Source organism: Atheta coriaria, unplaced genomic scaffold (assembly GCF_025399875.1).
Source record: "Atheta coriaria isolate IRGN ID8LTWV9N9 unplaced genomic scaffold, Caltech_Dcor_3.1 hic_scaffold_1_pilon, whole genome shotgun sequence".
NCBI classification, from domain to species: domain Eukaryota; kingdom Metazoa; phylum Arthropoda; class Insecta; order Coleoptera; family Staphylinidae; genus Dalotia; species Dalotia coriaria.
Window position 1 is genome coordinate 3,293,816 of NW_027045443.1, and position 19,626 is coordinate 3,313,441.

The 19,626-nt window shown below is 44.0% G+C and overlaps 2 protein-coding genes across 7 annotated transcripts; one reads left to right on the top strand and one right to left on the bottom strand.

Annotated features, from left to right (window-relative positions):
- Window positions 1-23: 23 nt before the first annotated feature.
- LOC135795142 (uncharacterized) lies at window positions 24-19,419 on the top strand. Of its 4 annotated transcripts, none has more exons than XM_065306696.1 (5): window positions 24-462; window positions 11,816-11,985; window positions 17,619-17,742; window positions 17,811-18,119; window positions 18,175-19,419. In XM_065306696.1, exons 1-5 carry the CDS (start codon window positions 366-368, stop codon window positions 18,363-18,365), a joined length of 891 nt encoding a protein of 296 aa, XP_065162768.1. In that variant the 5' UTR covers window positions 24-365; the 3' UTR covers window positions 18,366-19,419. The 4 variants fall into 4 exon arrangements, with proteins under 4 accessions (XP_065162768.1, XP_065162778.1, XP_065162787.1 ...); XM_065306706.1 differs by lacking the exon at window positions 24-462 and adding an exon at window positions 4,922-5,029; XM_065306715.1 differs by lacking the exon at window positions 24-462 and adding an exon at window positions 11,052-11,170.
- LOC135795111 (casein kinase I-like) lies at window positions 9,499-11,137 on the bottom strand. Of its 3 annotated transcripts, XM_065306656.1 has the most exons (6): window positions 10,997-11,137; window positions 10,846-10,937; window positions 10,509-10,779; window positions 10,107-10,457; window positions 9,799-10,033; window positions 9,499-9,734 (listed from the first exon to the last, which is right to left on the bottom strand). In XM_065306656.1, exons 1-6 carry the CDS (start codon window positions 11,001-11,003, stop codon window positions 9,623-9,625), a joined length of 1,068 nt encoding a protein of 355 aa, XP_065162728.1. In that variant the 5' UTR covers window positions 11,004-11,137; the 3' UTR covers window positions 9,499-9,622. The 3 variants fall into 3 exon arrangements, with proteins under 3 accessions (XP_065162728.1, XP_065162717.1, XP_065162709.1); XM_065306645.1 differs by having other exon boundaries at window positions 9,499-10,033; window positions 10,107-10,448; XM_065306637.1 differs by having other exon boundaries at window positions 9,499-10,033.
- Window positions 19,420-19,626: the final 207 nt, after the last annotated feature.

The window sequence follows — 19,626 nt, forward strand, 5'->3', positions numbered from 1 at the left end:
TCCTCGCGCTCGACGTTGAGCCGGGGCAGTTATTCTCAGTCAGTCGACTTGCCGCCGCCGCCGCCGCATTGACGCTCACACCGGTGACCGCCGCGCACGCCGCATACATTTCCGAACGCTTTGCGTCCACCTGCACTTCTCGCCTGCACGTTTCTTGTGTAATCAGTCACGACGCTCCTGCTGCCCCCGCCGCTGTACCCACTCATACTGCTCCCATCGTTGATTTCCGGTGTCTGAGACTGTGGCAGTACTGCACTTGCCGCCGCTCGACAAGCAGCTGTTTCTTCCTCAATTTACCACTGCATAAACAGCAACTTTTTAATAATTGAATCGGTAAACAAAATTGGTGTCCGCACGCGACGAGAATGCACCGAGAGCGTATGTTTTCCGCGCGTCGCGCGCATTCCTGCCTTGGCGTCGTCGTACTCCTCGGCGTACATCTAATCGTCGGTTCACGTGCAGGTGAGTAATGTAATAATAGTTGCTGATAATTGAGGAGATAGTTGAGTTGGCAGCAAGGAGGTGCCGCATCTTGCAGAAGCCGTCAGAGATGCACGATCGCTGATAGCCTTAATTAAAAGTTAAATTGACTTCACTTGCGCATTGTTCTATGTTTAGCACGCGCGCACCTTCGCATTATTTATTCGGCCGTGATCGAACTCCGGCAACAAGGAGGAGAAAAGCGTTTTGTGATTGATTATGTATTTTTTTACGCGCTTCGTGAACACAGCCGCGTGATTAATTGCGGGGTTCGTTTAATCGAAACGACGCGCTGCATCGCATGTGTTGCCCGGCGCCTTCACAATTTGGACGCACTTTAAAACGCACTCCGGGGTGTCGTCCTAAACAATTACCAAATAATATCAAAGATTTTACACCGCCTCCAAGCAGCCATGAAGCCAGCGTTGATTTGTTGCAGCGCGTTTGATGGCGCAATCAACCTGCGACCCGGGGGCGGTAATGAAGCGAGCAAAAGTTACACAATTGGCTCGCTGAACAGCTAGTTTTCAATTACAACGAGGATAAAACACGCGCTCCACTTCCTCTGTCAAGACTAATGCGCCCGGAATTCGTGCAGTCACTGCCGCCCCCGTCTCCGTCTACTCTTCCGCATGTTTCCTGTTGTATATTGCATACATACATGTTCGTACAAAATTATCGATTCAATTAAACTCTTGTTTCCGATACAGTCATCCCCACAGCAACGAATTATGAAACCGCAAATATGAGAAAATCACGAGTTTTCTTTGCTCCTCGTGATTTATATGCGCTCGCTGGTCTTAGTTAGCATTGATTTGAATTGATTAAATGTAACAAACGAGCGCCGGCGGAACAAGACCAGCGTCCCCATTGCCTCGACTAATTAAACAGACAAATTAGCCTCGATCCAAATGCAACCGCAGCGATGGAAGAAAGAAGAACAACCTTCGCTATTAATTAAAGTCCAAATCAGAATTAAAATTGTAAATTACTCGCTGGTATGCTCATAATTTGTAATTTAACATTGACACCGAACGAGTCCTGTGGATAATTTGTCTTTGTTGCGTGGTACGCGCTGGCGACCATACTGTCTCGTCCTTTCGCCAGGACGCGCACTTCATCTTCCACGTCTTCTCTATTTTATTATGGAATTTATGTTTTACGTCCATCCCATTGAGAAGTCTTTACGCGTCATCGCTTTTTCGAATTGTCTTCATCTTTTTGCCCACGTTATCTGTCCAGATCCTTTGGATGTGCGGACGAAATAAAAATAAAAAGCGGTTTAAGGCGCTGGATCGCATCGCATGCGGCGCGCGGGTGGAAGCAAATGGCCGATGGCGGTCATCATTTGCCGGTTAGGAGGGTATGAAGACTGAACGGGGACAAATTTTCAGGAATACTTTCTGAAATGATTCTAAATAGCTTTACGGCTCTTCTATTCGTATATATTTGCGTTAAAATTGTCGAAATGTTTCATTTTTACCACTGCTTTGATAATGCAATTATATGAGAAACTTTTTAGTAACAAAAGTTTAAAATCGTTTGGAAAATTTAATCACAGGAATGAAAATCATGCATGTACACGTTTTTGAAGCCAATTTTTGATTGATATTCGAATAAGAAATAGGAAATACACTAAAATAAATAATAGGTGTAGGGACGTTGGAATCGCATTTGTGGTGGCGGCGGAGGCGGTACCGCGAAGGGATACACATAAGGCATTCACGCACATACACACGAGTGCCAAATATTGAAAGGGGCGAGCTGGGAAATCGCTTCCTTAGCGGGAGGCGGAAGCGACCGTCGGCGTGGGAGCGACAGGAAGCAATCCGATGGGAAATCACACTACAACGAAAATGTGCAGGCCAAAAAGAATCAAAGAGAACAAGACGAAACTTGATGGAAACTCTCAAGAAAAAACAGGAAAACTAAAAACCAATTACGCGCCGCTCATTCTATCGGTGCAATTTTGGTCGCGGTTTTTATTCTTTCGTTTTACGAACGTTAGTTTGAATTTTGCGAAAACAACCACAAAATACTAAAATATATAAAAAAAATTGTGGTTAAATTTGGAAACATCAAATATCACTTAGGAGCGGTACAACACGCACCAACTTCGATCACAAAGCCATATGAAAATGAAAACGAGCAACTGCCTGACGTGTATTGTCAGATGATCGCAGGACATGATGTGGAAAACGTGGTACGTCGGAGAAGTCGTCAGGTAAACGCACCGCATGCCGGTTTATAAATGACTTTCCAGCTAACAACGCGGAACGATATCAATCATAGACAAGCACGATGCGATATAAACGCAAATAATCCAAATAATAGCTTGCAAATCGTGAAAAACGATTAAAAGCTAAGGGTGTGTGGTGGGGCGATGGTGGGCAACACACACGCTTTCTGATTTGTAGGGGAAAAAGTGAAAAAAGTGAAATAGGCAAAAATATAAATACGTCAATGTCAGCAATTCTTTCCATCGGTTTCCAGCATTTTCGGTTTTTTGCATTTTGGGTAAATTTTTTTTGTCGCCCGAGCGTTTTGTCCGAATAGCTGGAAATATCTACGAGCGTAATCAAATATCGCGGAATAAACGAAGTGTTAATAACGAATATAAACGCAATGCGTGCATGCAAAAATAAATTGGAATTGAAACAACAAAAAACAATCGCGCACGACATTTCGAAAATACGGTTCGACTGTATTTGAAATATATTCAGCGACGCCACTGGCTTGTTACTTCATGTTACATTTATTAGAATGTTAGAGAGTACGATGTTAGGCAGGAAATTAAATTGTTAAATTCGCTTCATAGCGCGCGAGGCTGGTTAATAAGCAACGAGGCATAAAATTTGAATGGGACATTCAAAAAGAGAAGGGCGCAAATAGGGAAAATCAAGAATAGGCGGCGTTGAAAGACGGGGGGAAAACGCGTCACGACGCTTCGCAACTTTCGACCCAACTCGAAGATATCTAGTTCATCTCTATATATCTGAGTATGCAAAAAGCTGCCGTTAAATTTGTAGCTAATTAATAAAGCTGTCAAATAGGTCGCATGTGTCTTTCGGCGCCGTTTGCTCAGCGTCGCGCGTGTGTTTATTTAACTAATTAACCGCAATCAATCAGTATCACACATCACATATCAGCGCAACGCACTCACTGCGAGTTTATGGACGAAGAGATTAATGGCACGAAAGGTAATACCCAATACGACGGACGAGCGGGCGCAAATCAAAGGGCCATCTCGGAGCACACACATGGCCGCCTAGTTAAAATTAGTTAAATGACAAAGAAAAAGCACATCAACGAAGCGAATACTCTCGGAAATCGTGTCAATATGTCAACATGTTCATCGCCGCTCGTTTTATTAGCTCCGACTAGCTTTTACGGCGCGCAATAAACGTTGGCGAGGATATTTTTACGAAAGATAAACCGAGAATCTTTCATACTCGCTGAACTCGTGGTGGTCGTTGAATTAAATCAGAATTAATTTCAATTTATGTTCAACAATTGTGCGCGACTCGTACACTGAACGGAATTTATGACTTGGTGACGACGACGTCAGGTGTCATACGCAGTTATAGATGCGAGTACATATAAAGTACATAAATTCTAATAACGCACCCTCCGCCACTGGCGCAACATTGTTTCAGCAGGCGCGTGAATTAATATCAGTCAATGCGTATCAGTAATTGCAAATTGCTGAATCTATTGCGGTTGCTCAATCTATTTGTCTTTATATTGAGCTTTCGTTTTGACAAAAATCGGAAGAAAAAGAAAGGAATATAAATAGTACTCCGGAGAGGTATTTGTTTCATTCAGTAGTGAAGTTGGTTTAGTTTTCTTGCAGTTCTCGGATTGGTGGTGTCAAAACCAAACCAATTTCTCTGCCGGTACGCCTTCACGAGTTTTGTTTGTTGCATTCAGTTGAAAACGAGAAAAGTAAATAGGTAAACAAAAGCATTCAGTGGCGTAACTACAAAGAGACAGGGATGGTAAAATACGTCGGGTTTAAGACCTGAAGGGGGCCGGACTCAAGAGGCCGGTTGATTAAAATTGTTTTACAACGTGACGATTTTCACTGGGGGCTCCATCCAAAGAATCTGCTCAAGCTTTAGATGGTAGTGTTACGCCACTGATATTAAGCCTGGAATACGTGTAACTCAATCTATTTTTATCATTTTCGTCGCAGGTATTTTACACGCTACACAAAAAACAAGACTATACACTGAAGATGAATAAAATGCAGCTTAGCTTGCAGGAAGGGTCGTAAATTCGAATGGCAATTGTAGCATAATTTCCACGTCGGCCGCGCCGGACCACTAACTCGGTAGAAACGCAGGAAACCGGCAACAAAATTATGTAATAGTTAACCTGCTCCCATTCCTGACGTATATTATTCCCGGATAGTCCTTAATTTTCGCCCGAATTACGTGCCAAGAACAAGCGTCGACGACAAACCGAAGGCGCAGAAGGCTTCCCGTGGGCTGCATGACAGCCACCGGCAAAGGAACAAATGAAGGTAGACGTGAATTAGCACCGGAAGGTAAGTGCGTCATAAGTTTGCTTCGCGCGCAATTAAAGCGCCCGGAAGTTAAAAGCAATAATTAAAAATGATACCTACAAGCGTCGACATGCGTTTTTTTGCGCTCTGTATCCCAAATTTGTTCCCATCGAGGACGAAAAGTACAAAATATCGATTCGACAAAAACGCTCCGTGTACACTGACATAATTCGGTAATTTCCTTGGCGTGCTCAACGTCAGGGCATGGAATGTTACATGCCGCGTGCACCCGCCGCCACACCGTGCCGCGCCGTGCCGCCTCTCTCCGCTACCTTTGAGTGGAATAATCGATTGCGTTCCGTGACTTTTACGCGTACATTCTATTTATATCGGGCAGTCAAAAACGTGAACACAAATTGAAACGCGAAGACGCTGCCCGGCGCAAATATAAAATCATGTACCGGAAAACAAAACAAGTCGTTAGTCGTAGTTGTTCATTATCGTTGTTCGGTCTGACGGCGATGACGCGAAATGACAGCTCTATTAAGTCGTCGTCATTGTCGACCGGCGGGCTCTAGCGTCGTCGTTTGCTAAATAACTAAGTGCAAGCGACGTTTATGCGCCGCTCTTTTTTCATCTCAAGTTTTGCGCCCAATGGCGCAAATACCAAACAAAAGGAAGCATTCATAGTGCATGCACAAAGGGACTTTTAATTGAAAAACACGAAGATGTAGGACGAGCCAAATCAAATCTTGATTCTCTCTTCTCCTGCAGTGCGATGCAGGAAACTAGAAAAATGGAACAAACACATATCCAGGAATTTTATCAAGGACCTTAAAAGACTGTCGAGCACTTTCGGAGAAGATTTTAGGAACCTGCAGGGCAAAAATGCGCCGCGAATAGTTTTTTATGCGAAATCTTGCCTAAGTTGCGTAGAATTTTGTTGATAAATGTATTTTAATAAAGTTTGTCCTGTTATCGCCCTGTCGTTGCGCCGGCAGTTCTTTCTCGCCGAGGAATGCCAGTGGCGCTCCCGGCCTTTCTCATGAGCTTGTCAGGTATGCCTGCAATTCACATACTTCATGAATAACCGGATCCGCGTAAAGCGGAGCATGCGAGTGCATAAAGGGACGACGCTTTTTGCGATTTTTCGCAAACAACATTTAGCAACATTTAGCGTCGTTTTTGCAAGTGCGGCAATATGTTGTGGCATCCATTGTCGTTTACGCCACGGCCGGCTGAGTGCGAGTGAATTTAATTAATTAATGCCGCTGCAAGCGAGACTCAGCCATTATTCATTATCTATTCAATTACCCATTGTTTAATAGTTTAATAATACATTAAAGGCTTACGAAGCGGGCGAAGGCGAAGGCATTATATTGAAAACACATTTTATCAAAACCTGCCACACTCGACGGTCGACACATCCCGCAGTTGCCCAAAGGGTCAAGCGGATTAATTCGTACATGCGAAATTCCGACGGCAAAGGATTTTCGTGTATTCGTTCCTCGGCGCTGCGCAATGGCAGATCGACACGCCGCCGCCGGCATGCATGCATGTGATCAAATTAGATTCGAATAAGACACAAAGACGAAAGGTAGCGGGATGAAGAGCAAAGACGGGCCGCTATAGATTGCCCCGGCGATCCCACGTCGACAGCCGCAGACGGAAACGACGCACATTTACATTAATTATACGATTATTTGCTGACCCGTTCGCTTACTCATCTGTTGTCCCACCGATTACGCCCGGGCGATGATTATTAATTATCATTAATTGTAATTTTATCTCTAAGCGAACGGCTCACATGTGCACACAAGCATAAAGAGCTTTTATTTGTCCTCGCTCGGCCGAGAGAAGAATGGAAAACCGTGGAAAAACGTGGAAAACGTGCTCGCGCACGAAATGAAATGTGTGCACGGCAATCGCTCTACCACTCTTAACACACGTCCGAACGTGCTGCAACTTGCAAATTAAACGCAACGATAAAAAGATAGCTACGGTAAATAAGCTCACAAAATGGCAGATGCGCCGGATTTTGTGCCGGCAGCAGAGTTCAACATTTAAACAGCACTGTGCGTGTTTGCAAAATTCGCTGCGATTTATTGGTCCACGCCCAAATAAATAATACAAGTATTTTTTTGTGATAAATTTCGTGCCGCTTAAATTGCATTTCCGTGTCGCGTGGAATAATTAAAACCTTGTCATCACGTTTAAATGTCACAGCCAGTAAATATCACAAGATGACATTTATTCTTGCATTCATAAATCAATTCAAAGCAAGCGAGCGAATAAAAGTCATAAAAATTATACAACAATGAAGCGGCAAATGTTAAACGTTGAGGGAAAGCTGGGAAGGTCATATATTTTTGGGTTGGAAATATCAGCGTGCCACCTTTGAACAAATCGACTTTTTGCGCTTTCCGATAAAACTAGCGTGTTAAATGTGAAGGCGCCGGGCAACATTGCTGCTGTTTTGCCGGAGAAATTAATTTGTTTAATGAACTCGCATACATTGCGCCCGGGCACCGGGAAATGCAAACGTAATTGACAGAGTCGTGATTAATCAATGCCTAGTCGGGGCCCGCCGAGAGAGCCTGAGATACAAGTGGAGTTAATTCGACATGAGCACGGACGGAACGTAAAGCCGGAGCCGGCGGGTAGGCTCAATGAAAACGACGTTTATGCTTTCATTAATAAAACGTAAAATATATCAAAGTCAAAATGAAAAAATCGTCAAATCGTCGCAGGAAAAAACCCGGACGCACGTTTGCGCAGCATTTGCGCCCAACGCAAAAGTAATTAACTCAAATACTAGCAATTGCAACAATACTTAACTTGCGGGCAACAAAATATTTTCAATTTGCAAAACAGCATCCGGTATTATACCTAATATTTTTATTTTACGACGGTGTCCCACATTTTTATTTTTATGATATTTGTTTGTTTCATTCCCGATTTCCAATTTTCTTCCACATTATTACAAAGGACTTGCCGGTGCAAATCTCATAAACCGAATACACAAATGTCTTGCGATACAGGAACGTAAAGACCGAGTTGCAGGGAATTACGAGCGTGTCGAAAACGCGAGCGGCGCACTGCATGGGAATAAGCAATTTTTCCAAAATCCACGTATGACACGGAAGGCAAACGCGCCCCTAAACCGCCGCACTTGCAAAAAGGTGACGGAGGAAAAACAAAGAGAAAAGCGGCTAAGATATACGAGACGTGTAACCGTGCGTGACATGTTCGGTCTATTTTAGTTGTATGTGTCTCTTTTCCAGAGGCGGCAAAATTTCTGTCTTTTTTGCCAATCCGGAGAGTATTTATCGGTGCAGGCTATGTTTGCAACAGCAAAAAATTGTTTTGAGCAAATGCGCGTATATGTTCACATTTAAATTTTAACAACTTTGCAACTTCAGCAAATCCTCCTTTTTTCTTCAAGCAGCGTGCGTCTTTGATATTGAATCGCAGCATTCACGCGTGGCCACTTCGCATGGGCTTCAATTTTTTGCTTCTTTTGTGCAAGCCTCTTATTCGTATTTAAAGCCTTCGTCGTAAAAGTTTCGCGCGCGATCGATGATGGTGCGACGCGTCTGATCCTGGTCGAAGTATAAGCGCGCAAAACATTTCAAGGACAGCGCACACAAAAGCCGCTGCTGGCTGAATGCAATTCAACATGTGTACGCGACGCTGTAAAGAGGTCAAAACGTTGTGTAATTCATCAGCATTTTTGCATTTCTCAAGTGGCGTTTCGGCGACATCATCTTCGTGCTTCCGCCCGTCTCTGCTTGTTTACATTTCCGCGTCTTGCAATCCCTCGGTCGTGCAGATGCGACAGATGCAAAACAAACATCGACACCGCCCCCGTCGTCTTGTGTTCGCCGGGTGTTTACCCAGCGTTTTCGCCAACCGCCCGAACCGAAACCGTCGCTCAAAGAGTCCTGCTGGCGCAAGACCCACTTGTTTACAGATGAATGAAAGCACAACACAAATATGCCCGAAAATCAACAGCAAATCGCAATTTTCCCAAATAGAAATTTCAATTTTCGCTGGTGTCTCAAGTACCTACCTTCAATTATATTTCTATTTGCGCTGGGCTGGATGAGTAAAAATTAAAGTTTGCTGTAATCCAACTTTATTTTTATTTCGCATTCCGACGTTCAGAATTGCATGCAGGTTGACGGTAATTTAAAATATTGATGCGCGCAAGGCGTTCGTAGTTTATGCCGAGGCGGGAATATTTATGATTCTGGTTAAGAAGTCAAAGTGTATAAAGGCGGCGAGCAAATACGTACTCGTACGGCCAATTGGCAATGGGCCATTTCTTTTCCACACTGGGTGTTTGCCCCCCGACACCATCATATGTCGCCAGTTAGGCGCGGCACCTCCGCCAACACTCGGTGCGCGCAAAGTGTAAATATTTAGATGTTTACACATAACTTTTCGATGGGGGCGCAAAGTTATTAAACTTATCGGCACGACAGTGCCATAAATAAGCACGCTCGAAATGCGCACGACTTTCGAATGCGATTTATTACGCGTTCGGCGAGTCGCCTTGAAATGAATGTGAAATTTCCACAAGAAATACCATCAGTAATATCACAAATATTGCGACCATGCTATGCACTAAGCCTAGTGTCCTAATTCAGTCGTCGGTGTTACTGCCGTTGTTGGCGCTATTGGTGTACAAGCCGGACCAATCAAAAATGCCGTCATCCATGAACCCGCGCCGCTCAAACAAGTCCTTAAAGAGACGGCGACAGTACTCATAGTCGGGCGTTTCGAAAAAATCCAGTTTACGGACATACCGCATGTAAGTGGCCATCTCCTCCGGGTGGCCCTCGCAAAGCAGGTCGATGGGCGTCGAGCGTTTCGTGTCGCCGATTTTCTGATAGCGCTCTTTCAGCGTGTCCGCCTTCAGGCCCTGCCAGGGCAGTGAGCCGCGCAAGAAGTACATGTACATGTGGCCGAGTGCCTCCAGGTCGTCTCGACGCGACTGCTCGCGGCCCATATGAGTATTAATGCTCATATAGCGCGCCGTGCCTGCAACAACAGAAAACACAGCGACACTGCTGTGGTAAGTGAGTACGCGTGGAACAGGGGAACGGAATCATACCCGTCAGTGACTTGTGCTCCCGGTACGGAATGTGTTTGTTACGATCTTTGTCGATGTACTCCTTGGCAAGGCCAAAGTCGATGATATGGACCAGTCGCTCCTTATTATTCTTGTTGCGCCCAATGAGAAAGTTTTCCGGTTTGACGTCACGAAATATCAACCTCCGACTGTGTACGTACTCTATGCGCTCTAAGGTCTGGTCAGCAATCATCAGGACGGTCTTCAGCCGGAAGTGGCGATTGCATAGGTTAAAAAGGTCTTCGAGGCTAGGACCTAGCAACTCCATGACTAACGCGTTGTAGCGCCCGCCGCAGATGCCCATGTGAAAAATCTTAGGGACACCTAAAAAAGCTTAGCATAATAGTGTTGTACTGATGGTAGTAGTATGATACGTTCACGAACCTTCTTTAGCGCCGAGCATTTTATAGAAGCGGTACTCCAGATGCAACTGCGGCGCCTTGGTACGCATCGGCTCCATCTTGATAGCAACGTGTTCGTTTGTGAAAATGTTCTTGCCGAGGCGCAACTCGCCGAAGTTACCGCTGCCAATCTTCTTACCGACCTTATAGTTGGCGCCGACCATCAACGTGGTGGCGTTGATCGATGACGCTTTTTCATCAACCATCTTTTGAATTTGTACGATTGTCTTATTGGAGAAGGTAAATTTGCTATTCTGCAAAAACGAGGCGAAGCGCATAGTGGATGGGGACGGTCAGCACGCGCAGCAACCTCCACTTACCAATTTTTTTAGAGTGTTCTTAAATGTAAATTGAAAAAATAAGCTATTTCTAGGCGTATCCGCTTTACTTCTCCAAAAAGGCATTGCACACACTGAAACGGCAAAGAAATGGTAAGCGTATGGTAATCGTCGATGGCAACAGCACGCTTACGATTCATTTAAGAAGCCGTCGGTCGGCTTCGTACATGGTGAAGGTTGGTCAACACCGATGTTGATCCGTATCGAAGGCGGCGGAGCGCGTCCCCAAATTTAGCCTCACGTACAACTGCTGCTGCTGCTGCTGCTTATATCGACGACGGTCACACAGATTCGAGTGAAGATGAAAGTACGTGAGATATGGAACACGATCAATTTTGAGCGGCGTGTGACGTGTGAACACGGGCGCGAACGTTGGCGCAAGGAGGCGACAGCCACCACTTGACATTGACGCGAGGATGAGTGCAAAATGCATGTTTGGCGGTCGCCTAGTAAGCAATTGTGAACTACGTTTGTTGTCCTAATTATATATAGATGAACGCACGCTAAACTTGACCTGATGATGCAATTAAAGCGTTGCCTGGCAAAACCTGGCGAAACAATTAATCGCGCGCGACAGATGAAAAAAATATCATTTGGTTCTTGAAATGTCGACAACTGCACCCAGCGAATATATGTGTATATGAAATGAAAACGTAGCGCCGGCGACGGCGGTCGCACCCAGCCATTAATCAACTCTGCACTCAGCGTACAGCTGGCGGGGACGGGGGCGCTTCCATTCCATTCTTCGGGGCCTCTTCAATGCGAGCAGCACGTCGCGTGCGAATTTATATGAGAGCGGCGGTCGCGTGAAACGTATGAATGCCTACTGCGAGCCGGAGGCATTTATGTGCCATATGCACACTTGCGCCTACCGCCGCCCACCGAGCTTGCAAATCCACCACTAGGTAAGTGCGAAGATCACTTGTAAACGTCCGTTTTACTTTCGTTGCAGTGCCTCTATCGATGGTGATGAATTCGCCCGGCATCGTCATCCCGAACGCGCTGGATGAAGAGTTGCGGGACAACAACCTAGACGACGACTTCACAACGCATCCCCTCGAACGGTTAAGCTCGGCGGCAACTTGTCTAGTCGCTGGGGTGGAATACACTCATGGACAACAGGTACTTACATGCAACTACGTCATGTTGACAAGGTGGAATCACAAAACGATCAAATTTGCACCAGTTTAACCAAACCCTTCCAACGGCTATATTTTATTACTTTTTGTAAAAAAAAAAAACAAAATTAAAAACAATTAGTTTGTGCCTTCAATCAGGCCTTGTGTTTGCTGCAAATTCTTTTCTCGTGCGCAATCCGTAATTAATTAAAACTCTTGGTTGAGCTAACGACGATCCGCTTCTTTCGCGAATGTTTCTCGCCTCCAAGCTCCAAGCCAAGCTTTACCTACCCTCGTCTGGGCGCATTTTATATCTGACGCAGAATTACAAGAAGGAACGAATAATGATCCTGGCATTGCGTAATAATTACATGCCACCCGAATTTGTGACATTTAATGAATATTTGCCGAAATAATCAGCAATTCCGACGTTCGAGATGCCAATGGGCATCAAGTATCAATTCGCGTGCCAGTGATCTTCGCTGCAGTATCCATAATCGGATCCGCCATGCGGGGGCAGTGGGGGCCGGATGCGCCGGCATGTCAATAACACGCGAATAATGTCAATGATGTAATATGCGTGCAGCGTGCGATGCGCAAACGGGCGTGTAATGAAATTTCATTCGTGTTTGCGTCATGATTGAATAATTGTTTGATCGATTTGCATTCGGTTTTGTTTTTCGCTGCTTTCCGCTCAATCTCAATCTAAGCATCCTTTGGGCCGTTTGAGCGTTTGAAGTGCACTTACTTATTTCACGACAGGTTTCTTCGTTTTGGATAGGACGCAAGTACTTAGCTTCCGTTGCTGTGGCGGCGGCAGTGTGGCAATGCGGCCGTCTCGCCATGCTTCGTTCCGGAGACTGCGGCTACCGCCTCCTTTGTCTCACTATATCTTCGACTTTGATAATTAGTTTAGTTAGTCGCCGCTTTTATAACGTTTGCGAAGGAGATTCGGGGAAATTTAGGTCAGTATGGACAATATCCCATGCGGGCTCGGTTGTGATATTAGGTTAGTTAACAACACCGTTTTCCGTCAAGTTTTGTGCCTGCCCCCGTTCGCTGCGCAACAAGAACGAACAAACGCGAGAAGAATTATGGTAAGAAATGAAAATTGGAATGTTTAAGTTCTGGTTTCGAATTCTGATTCTAATTCACTTACTTAGAAACAATTCACTTTAGTACTGATACTCGTAGTTAGGGCCTATTGCCAACTTTAAAACAATTTTTTTGCACCGAAACTGTTAAAATTTTGGTGATTATTATTATCAAAGCTGCATATGTTGCGATAAAATTTAATTAAAATAAAGCTTTCAAAATCAAGTTTTCTTTAATATTCCACAAAAAAAGAAACAGTTTTAAAATTGGCATCTCCACTAATTTTCCACATCCCGGTTTGGAAAACATTCCAAAAATACCAGTGTTTTCCGCACGCCGATGTGACATGTAAAGAATATCGATATGATTATTAAAATGTTCAATAATATCCACCATATTCTCTTTCGCGCACATGCAAACATATTTCGCAATCCTAGTTTGCGCAGCCGAATAAACCACAAGCGAAATAAATTCAACTTAAATAAACGAAAATCCGCTCCGAATACTTACGCGCAGTTATTGCGAAATATTAAGTTAAACTCTTTAAAGTTAAACTTCCTCGGCGTCTCGCCCGCCGCGTTTGACAGCGAGACCGACGCACTGAATAAACGCAAATGAATAAAAAACAAATTATATTAGCTTTAAACTAAAGGTACGCGAAGTTGGCAGTTGGGGAGGAGCGCGAGGGACGCAGATGGTGCGCGCGTGACGAGGACACACCGCAATCCTCAACAACGTCCCGCGGCGACGGTGTTTTAATTAAAACGCAAAACGCCGCCCGAATGAAGGGCTTTGCAGCGGCGCACCGAACCAGCGGAGCATTGGTCGAATGGAAAGCCGCCCGCACTTCCATTTCCATTTATTGTATATGTGTGTTGAGGCCATTACAACCAAAAGAGAAAAAAGAAACAACTATTACCGGACGAACATATTGTTTGATTTACAAAGAACACTTCTGGCGGGCGGTTTATGTACCATTATACCATCTAATTGCGGTTTGTTTCGCGAATTAGTTTAATACCATGTCAGTGAGATGCAAAGTAAGCTTCTTCTGGAATTATTGAGTTGCTGTGTCACTGGACGCCAATATATCTCGATCTGAAATTGAAATGGTTGCTGTTTGCTGGTAGGCGGCGGAGCCAGCCTCCAGATGGTTATTTGTTCGAGAACGAATTAGCGCCGGCCGCAAACTCGCCCGAACGCGAAGCAATTAGTAATTGTTCGGTGCGGCCGTTCGACGCCGTTCGACGGCACCGCAAATAAGTTTGTTTTGCGCGCGGGCGGGCAAAGAAACGAAAATGCAAAGAGGAGAATTAACGATTGCAGGCGAGTATATTACGGCCAGCGACAACAAACAACACGCTGAGTGTATGATGATTATTAGGTGTTGGCGCATCGCGCCGCCTCCGCTGGATCCGTCGCTTTCGCCTGCGGACGGCTTGAATAATGCTTTCGGAAATTAAAGTTTCCATTGTTATTCCGCGTGCGTATTTCGCATCCGTTGTTTATTATTCATTTGCGTGCATCCCGTTTTTCGACTGCTTTCGTTATTAATTCGCGTCTGGACTTTAGGTATTTCTTTTTACTTTTTGACCTTTAAGGAACTCTTAAATCGAGTAATTTTTAATTAGTTTTAATAAAAAAGGACGCGCATCTATTGTCATTTTCAGTGGCCGCATGCAAAAATAAAAATAAAAACCATTGGAAGCGCGGTGAACTTTTTTTATTATTAATTTTCCTTTAGCGCAGCGCGTTGCAAACAACATTTTCAAAAGTTTTAAGTACACTCCTTGCGTTTTCATATTCGTCGTGTTTGCGTTTTTCTCCGCAGCAAATCTAAGAGAATATCAACGGATAAAACGTGTAATTAAATCACATTAAAACTTTTTGTACGCTTCTAATTACCTCAAACTTTATGCTTTCGTTAAATCTAAATTTTTTATTAATTTCGCCTCGGAGTACGCGTTTGATGTACGAGTCTTCGACGCCCGCCGCGCCGCCTTCGTCGTAATCGCGCGCGCTTTAATAGTGGGAGTTTGGTGCAAGTTTAATTCCTGCTCCCGCGCGAATAGACTGGACTCCCGCGGATAGTTTAATAAATTAACAATGCCAAGCGCACTTGCTCGAGCGATTATAACCCGACACGAAATAAAAAAAGGACGAAAGCGGTGCGCGCAAAAACTGACCGGCGAGTGTCGGTCGCAAGCGAAATAAAGCGTAAAACGTAAAACAACGTATTTAACGACACAAGCCGCGCGATAACCGTCGATGTCATAAGTTTACCCGAGCCGCCTCCACGGCTAGCGACACAATAAAGGCGCGCGGCCGGCCGCCGGCGTTGTTAAGTGCCCGCAGAGATGTGCGCGCGCCCCAAACGACGAAAATGTAATTAAAGTGCACTTCATTGTTTGCATATTAAATACCGAAATACCGAAACTTTGCCGGCATGACAGCCCGATCTTAACGGCACAATCATGCCCGCCCTCGCACATGCCACGAACGGCGTACGCTTTTTATTCACCAAATTGAAAACTCCGAACTTGACTCCGATTCAATTTAGGGATTTCTCTCGAGTGCTTTTTGTGATCGGATCACACATCGTGCTGAAATTACTAAATGCGTACACCTTCGCGTAAATTTTATTTATTTATTTATAAATACGCCGCAGGAGGGATGTAAAAAATGTAACGGCTTTCTTTCTTCATCCCACTATGCTTAGCTTAGCATTAGTCAGCTGTGTGAAGATGTGGCTTTGTTGAAAGAGGCTTTTAAGGATAATATAAAGGATTATCACAACATTCTCATGATTCTTACCGAGTGGGGCGGCGTGCCGCACAGCACCTCGCTTCCCGGCGCCTGCAATTACAATAAGAACACTCGGGTGAATCGCAAGAGAAAGAGGACGAATGAAAAATGAGTCGCGGCTAATGAGGCACGCCCGCCTCGCACTTGAAAAACTCTCTCGTGGTGAACGCGAGTGTTCAGCACGCTGCAATTGCTGGAATTGCCGTGGAAGAATATAAAATGCGGCCAATTTGTCCCTGCCTTCGTGAAAGGATTATTTATTAAATTCGGAATTTCTACTTCGCATGATATATTTTCGATTTCCGCGGTCGCACTGTTTCACCCGCTAACAGATTTCCTGTTTACAGCATTTTATTTTCCACGCAGCGACGTTTATACGTCAGCAATGCGTTATTAACTTTTCTGTTCTGCCAGAAACATGTAATAAATTCTCGAACGATTGAATGAATGCCGTAAGTAAATTACAACTTTTCCCCAAAAACCAAAAATTATTAATCATTTTGCCGGGCGCCGTCGGGGAGAATGCTAAATTAGACATGTAAAAAGGTAAAAAACAAGGGGAGCCGCCAAATCTAATGAATCAAAAAGCCGAAGAAATTTGCGGAAAGTTGGCGGAGAGCGGAGGAAAGACATGAACCGAAAAACCGTTTGATGGCGGGGCAAATTTAACGATTAAACATTTCGAGCGCGCATTCACTCAATGCCCCCCCTCGCCCTTCGATGGCGTGTCTAATGAGGCATGTCGCTGCTGATATCGAACCTCGAATACCTTTCCGTTAATACTTTTCACCTCGGAAATTTCGAATTTAAAAAGCAAATTTGCATGAAAATTCACATTTCGCAAATCTGTAAAACACAAATACGCCGTTCACTGCGTTATCTGGTGAATTTCTACAAAGTTCAATTCGATAAGAATCGGATTCAAACATGATTTAACATTCTAATTACTATAAATGTTTACAGTAAATTAGATCAATTGAAAAATGTATAGATTTTTCTTTTTCTTACATTTGATGCTCTTTTGTACAAAAACTATCCCTATCATAAATTCGCCCACGGTAAACGTTTATTCCTGTTTCTGAATGTTAAAATTTGTGTTCCATTCCATCCCCTATTCACATTCAGATTTGTTTCGGTTTGTGTGGTTTTTTTGCCACGCAATTTCTCATGCAAAACGTTGATTACGCAAAGAAAGCATATTTCCGCTGGCGCGCTCGCTTGCATACATCTTCGAGTCGCGCTTACACGAAATAGAAAATGATGATGAACTAACATAACTGAAGGGATAAAAGATATCAATTTTTTTCCAGTTGCATTATTCGAAATTTCACTTAAAATATCGCTTTCAGGTCGAACTCACTTTGGCGCAAAGTTTTGGATACCCCCGCGTCGAGTTGCTCGGCATTTTATCAATATTTTTGTAATGTTCCTTTTTGGCGCACGCCCGCGCATTGCATTTGCCATTCGCACGACGCGCACACGTCGCGTAATGCATGAAATGTATCCACTTCGAGTTTATTATGTAAACTACTCAATTTTCTTCAATTTTTCGCAATTTTCTGCACGACTTTCTGCCACGCGTCGCGATTTTCAAACTGAAAATGAAAAATATTAAAAATATCGTCTTTCACGACTGGATAAAACCAGGAAAGGTAAAAAATACTCCATGTTTCCAAAAACTTTTCATGTTTTAACTTAGAATAGGTATAATCAAAGACATCCGCTTCATTATTGTAGATTTATCGCAAAGATCCATGCGAGTTCTGCCTGTGTCTCGACGGGGAGATGTTTTGCTGGTGGCAGGACTGCCCGCCAACACTGGAGGGTCCCTGCAAGGATCGTGGACCATTCACGCCGTGCCGTAAGTACAAACAGATCTTTTTGCCGCCCCTATGGCTCAAGCACAACTCACTGTGCACTTTACTGCAGAGAACGGGGCAAAACCAGCGCCGCCACCGTCGTCCGCATCCGAGTTGAAAAGTTCCGCGGTAGCGCCGGCTCCAACTGGCCGCCCAACCGCACTTTTCCCAACGTCTTCCGCCACCACCTCGGTTGGCCCACCCGCAACGGACCTAGTGGTCGTCACACCAAACGTCGCCGACAGCGGGAGCGATGACCCTCTGGAGGGGGCGAACGAGGATGGTGTCGGCCCAACTGATGCCACATCCACCGAAAGTGTCGATGAACGCACCTCTGAGTGGACTTCCACAGTGACGCCTAAAATCTGCACAGTGATGGGTAGGTAGAGTCAACAGATGGGTTCTGGTTGCCTTAACCCTCTATCACTTTCTAGGGCGGCAATATAATGTGGGTGACCGACTGCCGCACGATACTGGCAATTGTGTCGAATGCATTTGCGGACGTGGAGCACATATCACCTGCTCACCACACCAATGCGCCCCGGCGACAAGCGACGACAACGTCGATGAAATCAACGACTACCGGCCGCCCGGTTTGCGCGCCGCACAGCCCGACGTCTTTTAAGTCGCCTCCTTGGCCGCCATCGTCCCGACACAGAAGTTTTATAGATTTTATCATACTTGAATATTTAGGAAAAAAATATAGACGACGGCCGCGTACTAGAGAAACTCTCTTTGATTTCGTACCGAAAACTTGCGCATATCAAATGTTAACATTAGCATATCCAAGAGGCAGACGGTGCAAGTAGAAACCGTAAAGTGGCAAAGTAATTACGTGGAAAAAGCGAGAACGTTAGGAGAAATTTATGAAAAATGAAATTTACACACAATGGCGATGGCGCAGAACGTTTGCAGCATGAAATCAGCGCAAAAAGCGTTCGGATTCCAAAAAAACCACACATAAAAAAAGTAAAATTTTAGTTTATTCGGTGCAAATAACTAAAACATTTTAAATTAATTTAGCAAATACCGGCTGAAAGCCGAAGCCAAACGGGCGATGGAAGCGTTTAAAGAAGTAACGGCGTGCAAGGGAAAAGTTACTACTCAAAAAGGAAAAAAAAACTCGCAAAAAATCGAACAGAGCATAGACTTGGAAGTACTCCAAAGGAGAAACTTGGCGGATTAACGGAAGGAAAACGATGGAAAGTGCGCTGGAGAAAAACGATTGAATTGATTTTCCTTCTTTTGTTTGAAACGGCATTGTTTCTCTCTCGTATCCTGGTCAAATTCCTGTTTAAAGATGTGTTGTGCTTGAATTTAGATTTTCCTTTTCAGGAAATCATCTTCTTTAATTTCAAACCGACAGATTGATTTTCATGCATGTGCTAAATAATTTTCAAAGCATGTTTATTCAAAGATGGAAGTTACAATATCAAACGTAGAGTAAACGAGGGAAATAATACAAAATGTAATAAAAATTTAAGAAAAATTACATTTTCCTGTGTGTGTCTTAATCAAATCATCATATTCATGTACCAATTTAGTACCAACTATCTAAATATACAAGTAAAGTAAATAAAAATAAACAAAAATATAACTAGCAGTAAAGTAGAGGTAAGAAACTGAAATTTCGAAACTGTACGCTAAAATTATATGGAAATAATGATGACAGACGGAAATTTTGAATGTTGCTTTAGAGCAGTGGCGTTTTTAAGAATAATCCTTTCCGCAACAATTTCAAACTAAACTAAATAGACATCTATCTAATATCCCGGATATTTTTTAAATATTAAGACCTAAAAGAACAACTCTAACTGTTTAATTCTTTCGCAAAATATCTGTATAAAAAAATAAGTATGTACGTACGCCTAGTGAAAATTTTATAG